We start from the raw sequence: 18,518 nt of genomic DNA on the forward strand, positions 1-18,518 counted from the left end.
CTGGCATCAGGTTAGGAGGAATAGTGGCCTATCTTTGCTATCATAGGGAGTATTTGTGCTCCATTATTGGTTTCAGTAGAAGAAATGGTGCCCCAATTGTTGGTGTTAGATGTCACAATAGTGTCTCATATCAGTGGGAGGATTAGTGCCCCAAGGGCCGGATAAAGGGCCGCATCCGGCCCCCGGGCCGCAGTTTGGAGACACCTGCTGTAGGGTGTTAGGATAAAAAATATATATAATGTTTGGGGGTTCTAATTAGAGGGAAGAAGATGGCAGTGAAAATAGTGATAAATTACATTAGAATTGCTGTTTAACTTGGAATGCTTAACTTGTTATACCAACGGCCACCACCAGATGGCGCCAGCTCACAAAAAAATGTTTTTTTTTGTTTGTTTTTTGCCCACCTTCCAAGCCAAGTCGCCAGGACACTATTTCTAGTCGCCCTGGCGACCGCTATTTGTCGGCCCCGCCTTAAGCACCATTAAGGGACAGATTTCAGCTCTGGCTATGTTCTTCCAGCGGTCTTTGGCGGCCAATTCTCTGGTGGGTACCTTTTGTGCAGGGTGTTCGTTGTATACTTCCCCCTCTTAAACCACCTCTTCCCCCTTGGTATTTGAATCTGGTGCTCTCGGTGCTTCAGAAACCTCCCTTTTGAAGACATCAGAGATTCCTCTCTTGACACTATCTCAGAAGGTGGCCCTTTTGGTGACCATTACTTCGGTCAGACGTGTTTTTGAGTTGGCGGCCTTGTTTTGCAAGTCACCATACTTGGTCCTCCATCCGCCCAGATCCGCCCAGCTGTTAGTATTGTTCAGTGGCCCCAAGAAAGGGTCCAAAGTGTCTAAATGCTCTATTGCTGGATGGATTAGAGAAGCTATCTGCAAAGCTTACAAAGTGTCAGGTCGTATTCCCTCCTAGAATTAGGGCCAATTCTACATAGCTATGGATCTAGTCATGGGCAGAAAGAGCGGGGGCATCATGGGAAGAAATTTCGAAAGCTGCCGTCTGGTCGTCCTCCTCATGCATTTGTCAAACATAATAGAGTTAAGATGCTTTCCAGCCAGGACCTCTCATTTGGTAGGAAGTGCTTCAGGCTTTTGTCCCTCCCTAAGGTATAGAATCTTGCTTAGGCCCCTTTCACACTTATATGACTTCAAAGTCGTGCGATTTTGCCTCTGCGATTTTGCGTGATTTTGCCTCGATTTGGGATCAGTACAACTTTGACTTTGCCACAACTTTGGCATTAACCAATGAAAACATACATGGTCTGAGGCAATTCCTTTTCCTGCCAACGCAGTTGTCATTGCTGCTGCAGCAGTAGCAGTGCATGAGGAAGAAGAGGAGGAGAAGCGAAGACGGAGAAGACATTGATATTGGGTACATCCCATCATTGCCAATCGTGAAGATAGGGGTCAATTTTGGGTCCTCTATAATGAAGAATGAGAAGAATGCCCCTTACATTGGTGGTCAGTGGGAAGAATGCCCCTTACATTGGTGGTCAGTGGGAAGGATGTCCCTTACATTGGTGGTCAGTGGAAAGAATGTTCCCTTCATTGGTGGTCAGTGGAAAGAATGTTCCCTTCATTGGTGGTCAGTGGGAAGAATGTCCCCTTCATTGGTGATCAGTGGGAAGAATGTCCCTTACATTGGTGGTCAGTGGGAAGAATGCTCCTTACATTGGTGGTCAGTGAGAAGAATGCTCCTTACATTGGTGGTCAGTGAGAAGAATGCTCCTTACATTGGTGGTCAGTGAGAAGAATGCTCCTTACATTGGTGGTCAGTGAGAAGAATGCTCCTTACATTGGTAGTCAGTGGTAAGAATGTCCCCTTCATTGGTGGTCAGTGGTAAGAATGTCCCCTTCATTGGTGGTCAGTGGGAAGAATGTCCCCTTCATTGGTGGTCAGTGGGAAGCATGTCCCCTTCATTGGTGGTCAGAGGGAAGAATGTCTTTGTAGTTGATCTTGTCTTTGTAGTTTGGGTCACACAAATCATAAATAGCTGGGCACTCACGGATAAATCGAATGATTTGCTCATTATCGAGGACGTCTCTTTTTTAACCTGTTTGGAGCACATTGTTCCTGAGGGAATAACCAGGAAGTAAATGTGTGGTGGAAAAATGTGCTTGAGAGGGGGCTACTATGCTGAAAGGATTGGGTGGGACAAGGGTTAAAAAGCTGCTTGTGCTTACAAAGTTGTACTGAAATCGTGTCTATATTATTCAGGTACGATTTGCATGCTACTTGAGGGTTTAACATTGAGGTTTATGGACATCGACTCGCATGGAAGTTGGACCAAAGTAGTGCAGGGACTACTTTGAAGTTGGCACTACTTAAAGTCGTGCCAGTATGAATGGTGTTCATTGAAAATCATGGAGAATGACTTGTCATACAAATTTTGCAGTACAAAATTGTGAGACAAGTTGTATAAGTGTGAATGGAGCCTCATTCTCTTAAGTAGCTGTCCTGGAAGGTGAGGGGGGGGGGGGGGCCCCCCTTAGTCTTACCGGTAACTATTTCCAGGACAGCATCTATATTCCCACCCTATTTTACTTACACCTGGTGGTGGTGTATTTGTTTTTGTGTTATTTTCCTCTGCCGATTGCACTTTTGTGGAGGTTTACTTGATCTTCTAAACAACTGAGGGTCAGAGGAAAGGATCCCCCCTCCTCACAGTGATCCCCCCCCTCCATACAGTGATCCCCCTCCTCTGTACAGTGATCCCCCTCCTCTGTACAGTGATCCCCCCCTCTGTACAGTGATCCCCCCCTCCTCAGTACAGTGACCCCCCCCTCCTCAGTACAGTGACCCCCCCCTCCTCAGTACAGTGACCCCCCCCTCCTCAGTACAGTGACCCCCCCCTCCTCAGTACAGTGACCCCCCCCCTCCTCAGTACAGTGACCCCCCCTCCTCAGTACAGTGACCCCCCCTCCTTAGTACAGTGACCCCCCCTCCTTAGTACAGTGACCCCCCCTCCTTAGTACAGTGACCCCTCCTCAGTACAGTGACCCCCCCTCAGTACAGTGACCCCCCCTCAGCTAGTACCGACAGGCACTCCCCGAGCGGTGTGTCCGAGTGCGGGCTCCTCCTCTGTGGCGGCCTTTCCTAGCGTTATGGTCGCGGCTCCGGAGGTAGGCCGAAGCCGCGGCCATAACATTAGGAAAGGCTGCGGCTTCGGCCTAGCTCCGGAGCCGCCGCCGTAACATTAGGAAAGGCCGCGGCTTCGGCCTAGCTCCGGAGCCGTGGCAATCCGCGGATCACAGTGTGATCCGATCCGAAGGGGGTGACCCGTTCGGATCACGGATCAACTGTGATCCGTTGCACCCCTAGTCTGGATGGTGGATAAGCAGCCCCAAACAAGTTCCAAAGAAATTCAAGCTGTCCTGCAGGCTCAGGGAGCATCAGTGTCGGCGCAAACTATCCGTCGACATTTAAATGAAATTAAACGCTATGGCAAGAGACCCAGGAGATCCCCACTGCTGACACAGAGACATAAAAAAGCAAGACTACAGTTTGGCAAAATCTACTTGAGTAAGCCAAAATCCTACTGGGAAAAGTCTTGTGGACAGATGAGACCAAGATAGAGCTTTTTGGTAAAGCACATCATTCTACTATTTTACCTAAAACGGAATGAGGCCTACAAAGAAAAGAACACAGTACCTACAGTGAAATATGGTGGGGGTTCAATGATGTTTTGGGGTTGACGTTCTGGCACTGGGTGCCTTGAATGTGTGCAAGGCATCATGAAATCTGAGGATTACCAAAGGATTTTGGGTCGCACTGTATAGCCCAGTCTCAGAAAGCTGGGTTTGCGTCAGAGATCTTGGGTCTTCCGGCAGGACAATGACCACAAACATACATCAAAAGCACCTAGAAATGGATGGCAACAAAGCGCTGGAGAGTTCTAAAATGCCCAGCAATGAGTCCAGATCTAAATCCCATTGAACACCTGTGGAGAGATCTTTAAAATTGATGTTGGGAAAAGGCGCCCTTCCAATAAGAGAGACCTGGAGCAGTTTGTAAAGGGACGAGTGGTGCAAAATTCAGAGTGAGAGGTGTAAGAAGCGGATTAATGATTATAGGAAGCGACTGATTTCAGTAATTTTTTCCAAAGGGTGTACAACCAAATATTATTTTAAGGGTGTCAAGAATTTTGACCAGCCAATTTTTGGAGTTTTGTGTGACATTATGTCCAATTTGCTTTTTTTCCTCCCTTTTTCTTTTTTTTTTTTTTTTGTTTTGTTCCAATACACACAAAGGGAATAAACATGTGTATAGCAAAACATGTGTTACTGCAATACTTTTCTGTGAGAAATACTTGATTTTACTTGGGGATTGACTAAGCACTGTGCTGCCGAGCTCCGTACAAAAGGAAAAAATGTGTGTGCACATGAGTTGGGAACCCTAGATTGTAAGCTCCTTGAGGCCAGTGTGACAGAACCCACTGTCACTGTGTGTTTTGGAAGGGACTGTGGGCTGGCCTCCCACCCACAGATTATGTCCCAGAAGAGACTGGAGACAAGCTGGCATTGAGATAATGTAATGTAATGCTACATCCCTTCTCCCCCATCCCCCCCTTCTTGTTGCTGTCTAATTGTATTGGTAAACGGCACATAGACAATGCCAGACCATTGTCTATGTGCCATTTACCAATACAATTAGACATCTCTCCACAGGGGATGTGTATTGAGAGGCTGCCTGCTTACCATAATCCCTTTATGTTTAACTGTAGTCTGTTTCAATGTACAAGTGTTCAGTTCCCATTGGTTGTTCCTTGTCCCCTACCCCCTCCCCTCTATGACAAAGCTAAGGGGAGTGTCCCTAACTGTGTAAAAGTGTATGTATTGTATTTAATCAGTTTATGCTCTGCATGTTTAACCCTTAAAGCGGGGGTTCACCCTAAAAAAAAAAAAAAAAATTTTGTCTACCATGCCATGCAGCATACTAGCGTCAGCTACAGTATGCCTTTATTTTTTTCCCGCTGTACTCAGTTTAATCCATTACTTAAGTTTCAGACTCCCTCGGGGAGTAGGCGTTCCTATGAAGAGGGAGTAACATGATTGACGGCCGGCTATGGCGCGTCACGCTTCCCGAAAATAGCCGAAATAGGACTTGGCTCTTCACGGCGCCTGCGCAGTCAGCTCCTAGACATGTGCGCAGGCGCCGTATAGCGACGTGAATGGCCGAGTCCTACTCCGGCTATTTTCGGGAAGCGTGACGCGCCATAGCCGGCCGTCAATCAAGTTCCCCTCTTGATAGGAACGCCTACTCCCCGCGGGTGTCTAAAACGAAACTAATGGATTAAACTGTGAGTACAGCGGGGAAAAAAATAAATAAAGGCATACTGTAGCTGACGCTAGTATGCTGCATGGCATGGTAGAAAGTTTTATTTTAGGGTGAACCTCCGCTTTAACACCTGTGTGGATTGTCTTGTGATTGAGGGGTTAAGGGCTGTTTATGGCAAATCTGCAGGCTGCGGGTGCATTTGGAGGACAGGAGACACAGGTCTGGCGGATGTGCCCACCTGGGGTATTCGAGATCCGTCACAGCCAGGAACTGAATGTATGTGTTAAGTGCTGTATAAATACTTGTAATGGGTAAATACTGCACAGAACAGTGCTCATCCCTTCATGTGATTTCAGTTCAGTAGAACATGCACAAGAATTTGGGGGGGGGAGGGGGCACGCCTTTTTATTTTATTTTTTGGCAATTTTTTTTATATATTTTTTTCTACACTCAGTGGGAAGGCCCATTGATGGCTAATGAGTCATCTGTTATTACTGATGCAGCGGTTGGTTCCTGGCCCACTCCTTAACATCCAGCCTTTGTTAAAGACGCTGGTGGCCACTGGCTCCAAAAATTTGCATCTGAACCACCCTAAAATCAGGTGGACAATGTATTGTGTTCCCAAAGGTAAACTTATCCTTTAATTCTAGACCCAATAAATATAGATCTGAGTGTGATCTTTGTTTTCCCTGAGAAGGAGTTCACCTTTCTTTATCGTACATCACGGGACACAGAGCCGCATAGCCATTACATGTGGGTTATAGAGTCTACCTTCAGGTGATGGACACTGGTGTAATCAATAAAACAGGAAGTTCCCTCCCTATATAACCCCTCCCCTACTGGGAGTAGCTCAGTTTTTTTCATCAGTGTCTAAGGTGTTGGTCACGAGGTAACATGTGCTCTTAGGAGCTCCACTGGAGGGATCCATGCTGGATGTAAAAAGCCTCCATAAATCCGGATCCGTCCAAGGTGCTTCATACCCGGGCGCCAGGTCGCCATGGCGACTAGAAATAGTGTCCTGGCGACTTGGCTTGGAAGGTGGCGCCATCTGGTGGTGAGCCGTTGGTATTACAAGTTATTACCACCATATGTGAGCTGGCGCCATCTGGTGGTGGCCGTTGGTATTACAAGTTAAGTATTACAAGTTAAACAGCAATTCTAATGTCATTTTTCACTATTTTCACTGCCATCTTCTTCCCTCTAATTAGAACCCCCAAACATTATATATATTTTTTATCCTAACACCCTAAAGAATAAAATGGCGATCGTTGCAATACTTTCTGTCACGCCGTATTTGCGCAGCGGTCTTACAAGCGCACTTTTTCGGGAAAAAAATACACTTTTTTTAATTAAAAAATAAGACAACAGTAAAGTTATCCCCATTTTTTTTAATATTATGAAAGATAATTTTACGCCGAGTAAATTCATACCCAACATGTCACGCTTCAAAATTGCGTCCGCTCGTAGAATGCCGACAAACTTTTACCCTTTAAAATCTTCATAGGCGACGTTTAAGAAAAAATCTACAGGTTGCACGTTTTGAGTTACAGAGGAGGTCTAGGGCTAGAATTATTGCTCTCGCTCTACCAATCGTGGCGATATCTCATATGTGTGGTTTGAACACTGTTTACATATGCAGGCGCTGCTCACGTATGTGTTCGCTTCTGCGCGCAAGCTCGTCGGGACGGGGGGCATTTTCTGGCTCCTAACTTTTTTAGCTGGCTCCTAGATTCCAAGCAAATTTGTCAAACCCTGTTTCTATGCATGGGCAATGTAAACCACAATGTCTTCTGAGACGGGATGGCTCAGGGCACCCATATACCTCCCCTAGCCGGCATGTAGCCTGGGCCACTATGTCTGTTCAGACAGGATGGCTGTAGTACCCATATATCTCCCCTTGAAGGGACTGGTACATAAAAAAAAAAAAAAAACTTAATCCTAGTACAAAGGATTGTCTTCAATGAGTAGCTGCAAGTCTTATCTGTTTTTTCCACTACTATGGGCAGTAAAAGACATGCCTGATGTTTTTGCTTACCATGCTTTCCAAAGACGGAAGCTTAAGTGTTAGCTGGTCTATTGTGCGTCCCACTTCCTCAGCTTCAGGCTCTACCATGTCGCACATGCTCACCGGCTCAGTGCAGTCGCAGAGAGGGCTCTTCAAAAAAGGCCCAGACGTCAGAGCTCTGTAAAGCTAGGGGGACACAAACGTAAGTACCTTGTGTGAGTTGGTGTCATGACCCGGGTTGTATTCGAACCGGGATCTTCCTGGTCTCTTAAACCATAACCTTACCTGTTGTGCTACAGAAGAGATCTAGGCTTTGGGAATGTCCTTACTGTGTTCAACACTACATCATACTCTCTAGCTCCACCTGCTGCCAGCTGTGGACAATTCTCAATCTGGACAGCCTTTAAATAGGAAGTGAGGTCATCACTCAGTGCCCGTTTATTTGGATTTCTTCCCTGGGTGTTTTGACTTCAGTGATCTTCCTTGTATTGAACTCCTGCCTGATATCCCGACTATTCTACAGCCTGCTGATTTTGTACCTTGCCGCCAGATCGTGAATGACCTTAGCCTGCCTGACTCTTCTCCGGATTTTGATTGTGAACTATTTGCCTGACGACGCTTTGCCTGGATCTCAAGCACACTACTTCCACTTCGGACACTACCTTTTACAGGTACCTTACAGTTGGATACAGATTCATCTAAGACTCCTACTCCGCATCTAGCTGTGCAGATTAGCAGGCATTGTTGCTGCCAGACTAAGTTCAGCTGTTGATGCACCTGGGTTAAGCTCCTCTGCTTTTAGCTTAGGACTTTTGTCTCTCCCCATTGAATAAGGTCAGGGGTGGGAATATAAAAAGGAATCGCTACCTGAACCTGGTGGCCCCTTATTCTCCCCTGTAGAGACTTAAACAGCTCACAGATTGAGTCATCAGACCTGTCAGTCAATGCAGCCTCCCCCAACATTGCAACCACTCTGCATGTGTTTTGTTTTTTGCATCGCATTTGTTGTTCTACAAGAGGTTAACTGCTATGTTTGCAGCATCCTCACAAGAAGCAAAAAAAACAAAACAAAAACAGGGTGTGTCCCTTTTCCTGCTTTAATCCTTAAACAAAGGGATTAGAAGAGCTGGGGATGAAGGTTCACTGTCAGAGGACAGGAGACAGGAGCTGCAGCCTAACGAGGAGAAGCTATCAAAAGCCCTACAGGTTCTGATTGCACCTGCAGTCTTTTCAGAGATTCATGCTGCATATAACTTCCCTCTGCCTACTCGGCCAAAGCCTCTATCTTCTCCTTAGAGTTTAAAGAGAGGTTTTCCTATAGGTGGCTAGTAAGACCTCCATATGGTCCTCAGCCTGGTGTCGGCTTCAGGCTAACCAAATGCACATTTGAGGGATGCACAGTTGCTGGTACACATTGCTAACGTCTCTTAATTGAGGAAACGCACATCTACAGAGGATAACTTCCTCTTTACCAGTCCGCATGTTGCACAAGATACATGAGTTTGGAATGCATGTGGGATAAAAACAAGTAACCGAGCATGTTTTATTGTGGATCGCATAAGGATACATGTTTCTGTCTGGTGTTGCATGTTTGTTAGAGTTGCATAGAAATGCTTGAGTGCATAAAGATGCTAGTTACCTGATAACTCAAGTCCTGGATTACCCAAGGATATTGGTCACACAGAGACTTGTTTCCACAGAAAGGCCTAAAATCGCATAAAGACGTTTGTATGCATAAAAATGCTGGATCACACATGGTTACCTGATCACCCAAATCCTTGATTACCCAAGGATGTTTGGTCACACAGAAGAGGTTTGTTTCCACAGAAATGCCTAAAATCGCATAAAGTTGCTTGGATGCAAAAAAGATGCTGGATCACACATGGTTACCTGATCATCCGCGTCCTGGATTACCCAAGGATATTTGGTCACACAGAGAGGCTTGTTTCCACAGAAGTGCCTAAGTTCGCATAAAGATGCTTGTATGCATAAAAATTCTGGAATCACAAATGATTACCTGATCATCCAAGTCCTTGATTCCCCAAGGATATTTGGTCTCAAAGAGGCTTGTTTCCACAGAAATGCCTAGAATCGCATAAAGAGGCTTGAAGGCATAAAAATGCTGAATCACACATGATTACCCGATCATGAGAAAGTGCAGAGAAGGGAAACCAAACTGATAAGAGGCATGGAGGAGCTCCGCTATGAGGAAAGATTAGAAGAACTAAATCTATTCACTCTTGAGAAGAGGAGAATTAGGGGGGATATGATCAACATGTACAAATATATAAGAGGTCCATACAGTGGACTTGGTGTTGAGTTATTCACTTTACGGTCAACACTGAGGACAAGGGGGCACTCTTTACATCTGGAGGAAAAGAGATTTCACCTCCAAATACGGAAAGGTTTTTTCACAGTAAGAGCTGTGAACATGTGGAACAGACTCCCTCCAGACGTGGTTCTGGCCAGCTCAGTAGATTGCTTTAAGAAAGGCCTGGATACTTTCCTAAATGTACATAATATAACTGAGTACTGAGATTTGTAGGTAAAGTTGATCCAGGGTAAATCCGATTGCCTCTCGGGGGATCAGGAAGGAATTTTTTCCCCTGCTGTAGCAAATTGGATCATGCTCTGCTGGTTTTTTTTGCCTTCCTCTGGATTAACTGTGGGTATGGAGTTGGGTGTATGGGATTGTACTGTGTTTGTTTTTTATTTTGTTTGTTTATTTTTTTGTGGTTGAACTGGATGGACTTGTGTATTTTTTCAACCTGACTAACTATGTAACTATGTAACCCAAGTCCTTGATTACTCAAGGATATTTTGGTCACACAGAGAGGCTTGTTTCTACAAGAATGCCTAAAGATCGCTTAAAGATGCTTGTCATGGATCTTGAGATATTAAAGTGTTTCTAAGGGACTACGCTAAGGGACTTTGTATTGTTCTAAAGGTCAGAAGCCTGTCAGCTGTATTGAATTAGCATTCTATTGTCTAAAAGGAATGTAACCTCTCAGAGGTAGTAATTAAGTAGACCTGGTTATTGTGTACATTGATTACCCCCTGGGGCTTCTGTCTCAGTACACAAGTCTTTCTATCCAAGCTATTGGACCGATGCCTGTTGACTATTTCAAGTCCTCATTTGCATGGTCAAGGAGGACCTGAGTGAAGACTGCATATACTTTACAATTGACCAATAGGAAAGCGGTTGTTGGGAGTGGGATGTTCCAAAATTCTGTATAAAAGTGTGCTGTGTACTTGAAAATAGAGTCCTGTTTGAACTTACATACAGCCTGCCTGGTGTTTGTTCTTAATGGGTCCGAATGGCACATAGCTGTAATTCGGATCCCGGAACCTTGGATGACTGGACCATCAGACGTTGCAATCTGCAAGCTGACTCACTGGTAGCAGAGGAGTGTCGGGAGAGCAGGACCTGGGTGAGAAAGGGTCTCGTCACAATGCTTGAATGCAAAAAGAAGCTGGATCACACATGGTTGTCGGATCAACAGAGTCCTGGATTACCCAAGGATACTTGATCACATAGGCTTGTTTCACAGAAATGCCTAAAGTCGCATTAAGATGCTTGAGTGCATAAGGATGCTGGATCGCACAGGGGTGCTTGGTCACACATGAGTCCTTGGTCACACAAGGCTTCTTGTCCGCACAGTAGTGCTTAAAATTCATAAGATGTTGATCGCATGGAAGATGCTGAATCCCATATGGATGCATGATTACTTTAAAGTTGCACATGGCGGTCTAATTAAGCAATACAGGATTCCTTGTGTTTGCATACAAATACGTGTCTGCATGGGTTCATGTTGCACATTGTTGCATAACACGTTTATAGCGCATGCTTGCTTGCAAGATGCTTGTTCCAGAGCACACATGCTATATGCCATGTACACACACTTCCATTGAGGCATATGGCTTTAACACTTGCCACATACACATATGGGGAGCCAGTTGCATATGTGTTTATTTACTTGGGTCTGCAGAGGTTGTCTGCGTTTCGCAGGGGATCAGCACTATCTCCAGTTGGTGGTCTTGCCCTTTTGGGTTAGCCTCCGTGCCTGGGTTGTCAGGGTGTTAGGGCCCGCCTCTAGCAGGTCTGTAGACCCAGGGTATAGCAGTAATGGCATACCGAAGCAAACTCCTGCTGATGGGTCAGTCAGTAGCATGGCTGGACCTAAGGGTGTCCAGCATGGTCAAGTATCTGGAACTCTTGGGTTGGAATTCAAGTCTAAAGATACATTCTTTCATTTGACAAGAAGCTGGGTATGTTTGGCACAGTCCAAAAAGGAGAGTTTTTTTGGCCTCAGACAAGACCATCGCTATAAGAAAACTGGTCTATGTGGTCACGGCAAGGAACAGTTCCTTACTTTTGGCCTTTTGCTTAAGGCAATAGGGAAGATGCTGGCTTCATTCAAGACAGTTTCCTATACTAACTTTTATTCAGGGCTGTTATAAACAGTATTTTGTCGGCCTAGAAAGAGTGGATCTTGACCTAGCATTATCCAAAGAACCCGGTCCCAGAGATATGCTGGAATTCCTCTTGGTGATTCTTAACTAAAAGGGTTTGACAGGTCAGGAAGAGACCATGGCCCAGGGGAAGTAGTCAAGCTCCAAGGGAGCCTTATCAGCTAGAGCTACCGATGGAGCATCTGGCTTAGGGGCTTGAACGTTCAGGTGGCAGGTTGGTTCTGTCAGAGTACAATCAGACTATGCCATACTAGTGATTTACTTAATTTACCAAGGAGGAGCTTGTGCCTTGCCTATTGGCATTCGTCATTTCATGAAATGCAGAATTGGCAGGCGATTCGCTGGAGCCGTCAACAAGTGTCTCCGGGAGAATGACCTCTACACCGACTGTTTTCCTGACCAAATGCCACAGAAATAGTACCCTGTACATAAGATGTATTGGCGTCCAGGCTCAACAAGAAATTGAACAGCTTGGGGTCAAGGACAAAGGATCCACCCGCATGCGGGGCAGATGTGTTAGTAATCCTGGGGGACCAGTTGTCACTGGTTGTGTGTCTCCCCCCAGTGCCGCGACTTTTGTGGCTTCTATGCAACATTAGAGGAGAATGGAAGCTGGCCTGATTACTCCGGCATAACCCTGACGACCTCTCGGTGCAGGAACAGTAAGGGTGGTAGGAGAGGACCCACGGTCCCTTACACCTTGTCCAGGCCTGCTTTGCAGGGGGTATTACATCCTGCCTTGCAACAGGTGAATTAATGGTCTGGCTATTATAGCCCACATTCTCGAGGATCAGGGCTTTCAGAATCGGAGGCAATTCCCTTAATTCATACAAGAGAGCTGGCCTCCAGGACCAGATATCCTACGGTCTGGAAGGCCCATGTTCCTGGTGTGAAACCAGATGGTGGCATCCGTGGAAGTTTGTCAAAGGTAAAATTCCTGCCTTCCTACATTTGGAAAGGAGACGGAGCTAGCCTTAAGTTATATCAAGGATCCGATCTCGGCCTTGCTTCCAAAGGTCGCTTGCTTCACACTCTTTGGTCCGGGCTGTTATACAAGGGGTGACGTGCATAAGTCCACCAGTTGGGTCGCCCTTGTGCTCGGAGGATTGGCTCTAGTTTTTTCGGCTTACAGGGTCAGCTCCTTGGGCCGATGCACCATATTTCCCTTCATCTTTTAACAAGGGAATTGGTGTTCTTGGTTGTGGTAGCCTCCAAGAGAGTTTCAGTATTGGCAACTTTCTTGGGATAGAGCCATACTCGATTATTCTTACAAGTAGAGTGATATTCATCCTCACCCAACCTTATTTACTAGAAGGATCTAGTATTCATTTGAATCTAGATATTCTTACCTTCCCTTTTTTCAAAACCTTGTTTTGCGGAAGGAAAAGTTATTGCTTTTCTCTCAATTGAGATGAGAGCAGTTAAAGCGGATCTCCCACGCCAAAAACGATTTTTTCTTAATGGCTATTTAAAAGTTAAATGACCCTAATTTGCGCAACTCACGTGTCCTGTCTCCCCCGGCCGCTCCGCTGCTATCCAGTCTCAAATAATAACTTTTATTCCTCCTTCCGGTTTCGTCTCCATTTTAACTGTGGGCAAAAGCCCACAGCGCGGCACTTCCTTGTTCTGGTGGATGCTGATGTCCCAGCATCCACCGCTCGATCTCACGCATCAGTGTCTGTGTAATGGAGATTGTGCAAAACGCCCGCCCTCCTTCCTTTACATCCGCGTCACTTCCTGCTCAATGAAGTCGCGCGATGTTTGCTGTCACAGGGCCAAATTTGATAATTGGGGAGCCTTGAGACAAGCTCCCAGAAGACACAGCGCGGGACAGGAAACCACAGAAAACCCGACGGAAACCCGAGGGGCTGCAGACCGGAAGCCATACCAGTTCCGATGGTATAGTAAAACTTTTTTATATAAAACTATCCGATTTAGCATTGTTTTGGAGGATTAGTAATATTGAGATTTAGTTAAATTCAGGGTGGAGCTCCGCTTTAAATACCTATCTGAAGGTTCCAGATATAGAAAGCTGACGTTTTTATTGGGCTGCCAGAAGACCCTAGATGGGCAGGCAGTGTTCAGGTCAGCTATTAAAATGGTTATACTCTCTCTCTCTCTCTCGTTGAAGTAAGAAGGGTCTAGGCCTATCTGAAGCGGCTGCTCGGATACGGAAAACTGATGTTGTTGGGCTACCAGGAGGCCCCAGGAAAGGGCAGGCAGCGTCTAAAATCAACTGTTTTTAAGGTTGATTCATCAGGTTATTATTCAGGCTTGTGGTTTAGAGTAGGATTCCCCCTGTTTTTTTATGGGGGTGCTCCCTACCAGGATGGTAAGCACTTTATGCGCAATGCATTTCCAAGCCTTTATGACACAGATTTTCAAGGCCGCAACTTGGTCATCTGTGCTTACGATTACTAATTCCTATCGGGTGAACATAAGACGGCAGGAGGATGCAGCTTTTTGTGCAGTATGGCGCAGGCAGCATTATAGGTCCTCACGTCTGATGGCGGTCTGCGTTGTTGGTGTCTCCCTCCCGTCAGTAAGCAATGCTTTGGGACATCCCACATGTAATGGCTATGCGGCTCTGTGTCCCGTGATGTAAGATAAAGAAAATAGGATTTTTTATAACAGCTTACCTGTAAAATACTTTTCTTGGAGTACATCACGGGACACAGAGCTCCCGCCCCTCTTGTTTGGGGATATTGGGACACTTATTGCTTTGCTACAAAAACTGAGGTACTCCCAGTAGGGGAGGGGTTATATAGGGAGGGAACTTCCTGTTTAATTGATTACACCAGTGTCCATCACCTGAAGGTAGACTCTATAACCCACATGTAATGGCTATGCGGCTCTGTGTCCCGTGATGTACTCCAAGAAAAGGATTTTACAGGTAAGCTGTTATAAAAAAATCCTATTTTCTCTGCTCCTGAGTTTTGGTCCTTATAAGCGTGGGTTCTTTTAAGAGGCACCCCTCCTGCTGTTTACCCAGCGGAAATGCTCAAAATAAATGATAAAAATGCCCATAGTGTGGTACTATTTAGGGAATTAAAAAAACTTCCATTTATTGCCAGAAATACACTCGCATAAGATAAAGAAACTCCCATTGGTGTCTATATATATATACACACATAAAATCAACTGCTGCTCCTTCTCACTGGTCTTCACCGAAACCCAAAAGTGACGTCACTCGTCTCTGTCCAACATGTTTCATTACTGGTCAAATGACTTCCTCAGGGATGACTTCCTTTTACCTGAATTAAAATACTCTTCTCCCCACAGATCATACTCCTTGAGTAAACGTATCCCGCACATACCCAAATTCTCTGTTCCTCATCTCTTCTAGAATTCTAGAAGCATATTCTCTATACAAAACTAAAATGTTGGTGTATTATACTCCTTATACTTCCCTTTTTTATTTATTTTTTCGTTTAGTTGGTTGGGTCAGAAGAAAATCATCGAGAGCGCCTTGCCCAGTCAATGCTAAAAGAGGCAAAAATCTTTGATGTGAAGATGTAAGTATTTGCATCTGTATAAACTTCCTTTTTTTAAATGACCAAAATTATACATCGTATTTATTTTGCATCCTTTTCTTTTCTCCAGTGTTCCTCCTAACTGTGACGCAGACAGCAATAAAAACCTGTCGGGTGTGCTAATCGTTCTCCACTATCCATAACCCCCCCCCAAAAAAAATATATATATATATAATTTTACTAAATGTTTCCGATTTTTTTTATTTTTTTTTTGGTGGGGGGGGGGGCGTTTGTAAGATTGTTATTTATGTGGAATAGGAAGAAATGTACACTAAATACAGCCCTCAAATTCCACTCGCCTACTTACATTTTGTGAGTGGATTTTGAGGGCCGGCAAGCTATGGCTGCCTGGGAGCAGTGGGGGCGAGCACCGCTGGCAGGCTCGTTGTATGGGAGCCATCCTCCTAGCGATTGGAGTGGAAGAGAAAGGAAAGCCGCCGCCCCGGATAATCTGAGTGCCTGGAACATAACGGCTTTCATTTCAATAGCTGTGTGTTCCCTGCCACACGCTGTCGCATACAGCCCCTCATCTTTGTCCGGGCACTTTGATAGACAGAGCACCCATCCAATCCTGAGATTGGTGATCTGTCTATCAAAGTTCCCCAGACAAGGGGGAGGGGCTGTATTTGACGGCGCGCAGCAGGGGAACACATACCTATTAAAAATGAAAGCTGTTTTTTTCCCGGCGCTCTGATCATCCGGGAAAGGCTCGCCTTTCTCTTCCCCTGCACAGGTAGGCTGCATTGTTGAGCATGGAACTTAATTCTGCATGAAACAGAGCTTAGTTATGTGCATGAGGCTGTATATCCTGCAATATTTACATTTTTGGTAAACTCATTCAAGCTCTGCAAGCTGAGATAACATGCACTCCATTTATGCATTCACACAATTTCACCATGCGATAAAACAAAGTTCAGGAATATCCCTTTATCCCATTGTTTTGTAAATCTATGTACACACTAAAAACTGTATGAATTGATTGTGATATGGCTGTTTTACTAACCTGACAGCTTATTTGTTTGCAAATAAAGATTCTAACTACCGGCAAAAAGAAGTCCTTATATTTAACCACTTCCTGCCTGGCCTATAGCAGAATGACGGCCAGACGGTGGTTGTTATCCTGACTGGGCGTTATATGACATCCAGCAGGATAACATGCCGGCGCGTGCCTGTGGGGGTGTCCAGCGCGGCGATCGGTGGTGGTGGTGTGTGTGTCTCACTGACGCACCGCATTTCCGATTGTGGTAAGAAGCCTCTGACGAAGGCTCCTTACCACATGATCAGCTGTGACCGATCACAGCGTAAACCAGGAAGTGTCAGTAAATGTCTTTCCTTGATTCATGCTCACATGGAGAGCCGATTGGTGGCTCCCCCTGTCAGAGGGGGGGTCTGCACTGATAATCGGCACATTGAATTTCAGCACAGCTCCCCATCAGATGGGCCACAACAATGCCAATCGGTGCCCATCAGTAACACCTGTCAGTGCTGCCCATCAGTAACACCTGTCGGTGCCCATCAATTCTACATATCAGTGCCAACTCATCAGTGCCCATTGGTCAAGGAGAAAACAAAATTTTATGAAAAATTGGAAAAACCTCAAAAAGGGGGATTTTAAAGGCAACAAATATTAAACTCAAATATTCATAAAAAATATATACATTTATTACAAAATATAAATACAATACAAAATTGACAATGCAAAATAAATAAAGAATATATGAAAAAAGATTGGATTGGAAATATGACAAAGATACTGTCCGTCATGGTGTACCGTCACCAGAGAACTGATGGCAGGTAAGGCGGATAAATAGACGCGTTTCAAATGTAAACATTCTTCTTCAAGGTATTTCACAGTATCGCATCTAAAATAAATCAAAATACAAATATTGAGCATATAGAAAATCGCCATCCCACATCAAACAAACAAACAATGTGAAAAAAATTACTCACTTCTCCTTTAAAAGTATGTACACAATGTATAGGGGTATGCCTCTCACGATGCCCCCAGATGTAAGTGCTCACTTTCTATAGCATCCGCTCAGTAACTCCTCATCCCTATAACCCATAGGGGGGCAGAATAAATGAATTTAAAGAATGTGGCGTTAAATTCCTCACCATATCGCTGTATCAGGAGAAAGCAAAACAAAAAGAGCCAAAAATAAATAAACAAACCAGAAAAATAATATTCAAATTAACATTCCCTGAGTGCACACTCACCATAAACAGATAGGAGAAAAACCCCCTTATGCGTACGCCGCGTCATCCAGAAGCGACGTACCTGGAAAGCCGTTGTTGGACGGCTTCCGTAGACGTAATTTCCAGAACCGGAAACTCAGCCGCGGTCATCTTGCTGAAGGGCTTCAGCAACGCTAAAGAGCTGGCAAAAATCCCCTGGTAATAAACCAGGGGAGATTGCTAGGACAGGGTTGAGATGGAACGAGGAGCCCATCGAAGGGGGGTCTATGAGGTACAACAGGACCCCCCCAAAAAATAACAAAAAAGGGAGGTGGGAAACCTTGCTGGCCAAAGACTGGAAGGACATTGAAAGAGGAGAAAAATGATATAATGCCCCCTGGTGGAAAAAAATTATGTATTTTTCTTCCTTCCCCACTTTTGAGCCTTGTGCGCCCGCGCTATCTCCTCATCCCTTTCCCATCCGCTGCCGGGGGAGAGCTTTGAGGCTTTGCCCAATTTCTCTATGCCCATTTGGATGTATTTTACATCCGTCAGGGCAACCCCCTGGCAGCGGTGTTTTTTTGTTTCTTTATTTTGCCCCATCTATTTTTTCCACCAGGGGGCATTCTATCATTTTTCAGAGGTACTCCAACTCCTCTTTCAATGTTCTTCCAGTCTTTGGCCAGCAAGGTTTCCCACCCCCTCTTTTTTGTTACTCTTTTTGGGGGGGTCCTGTTGTACCTCATATACCCCCCTTCGATGGGCTCCTCGTTCTATCTCAACCCTGTCCTGGCAATCTCCCCTGGTTTATTACCACCGAGTTTCCGGTTCTGGAAATGACGTCTGCGGAAGCCGTCCAACGACGGCTTTCCATGTACGTCGCGTCTGGATGACGCTGCGTACTTCTGACTCCGGCGTGTTGTGCACCTTGTTGCGCACATGCCTGTACCCCTGCTGCGTGTGACGGCAGTGAGGGGAAGGAGGGGTTTATGACCTGGAACGAGGACAGGTGAGTATTAAAGAACGCCAAGGGGGGCATTCGGCGTCAT

General features: G+C 45.4%; 1 protein-coding gene across 2 annotated transcripts in view; it reads left to right on the plus strand.

Moving 5' to 3' along the window:
- Window positions 1-18,518, plus strand: part of CENPM (centromere protein M) — a 163,886-nt gene that overhangs the window by 33,999 nt on the left and 111,369 nt on the right. For both annotated transcript variants that reach the window (XM_040359656.1, XM_040359655.1), the window contains exon 2: window positions 15,197-15,276. In XM_040359656.1, coding sequence (XP_040215590.1) covers window positions 15,197-15,276 — 80 coding nt within the window. The remainder of the gene's footprint in view (window positions 1-15,196; window positions 15,277-18,518) is intronic.

This window comes from Rana temporaria, chromosome 7, assembly GCF_905171775.1.
Source record: "Rana temporaria chromosome 7, aRanTem1.1, whole genome shotgun sequence".
Lineage (NCBI taxonomy): Eukaryota > Metazoa > Chordata > Amphibia > Anura > Ranidae > Rana > Rana temporaria.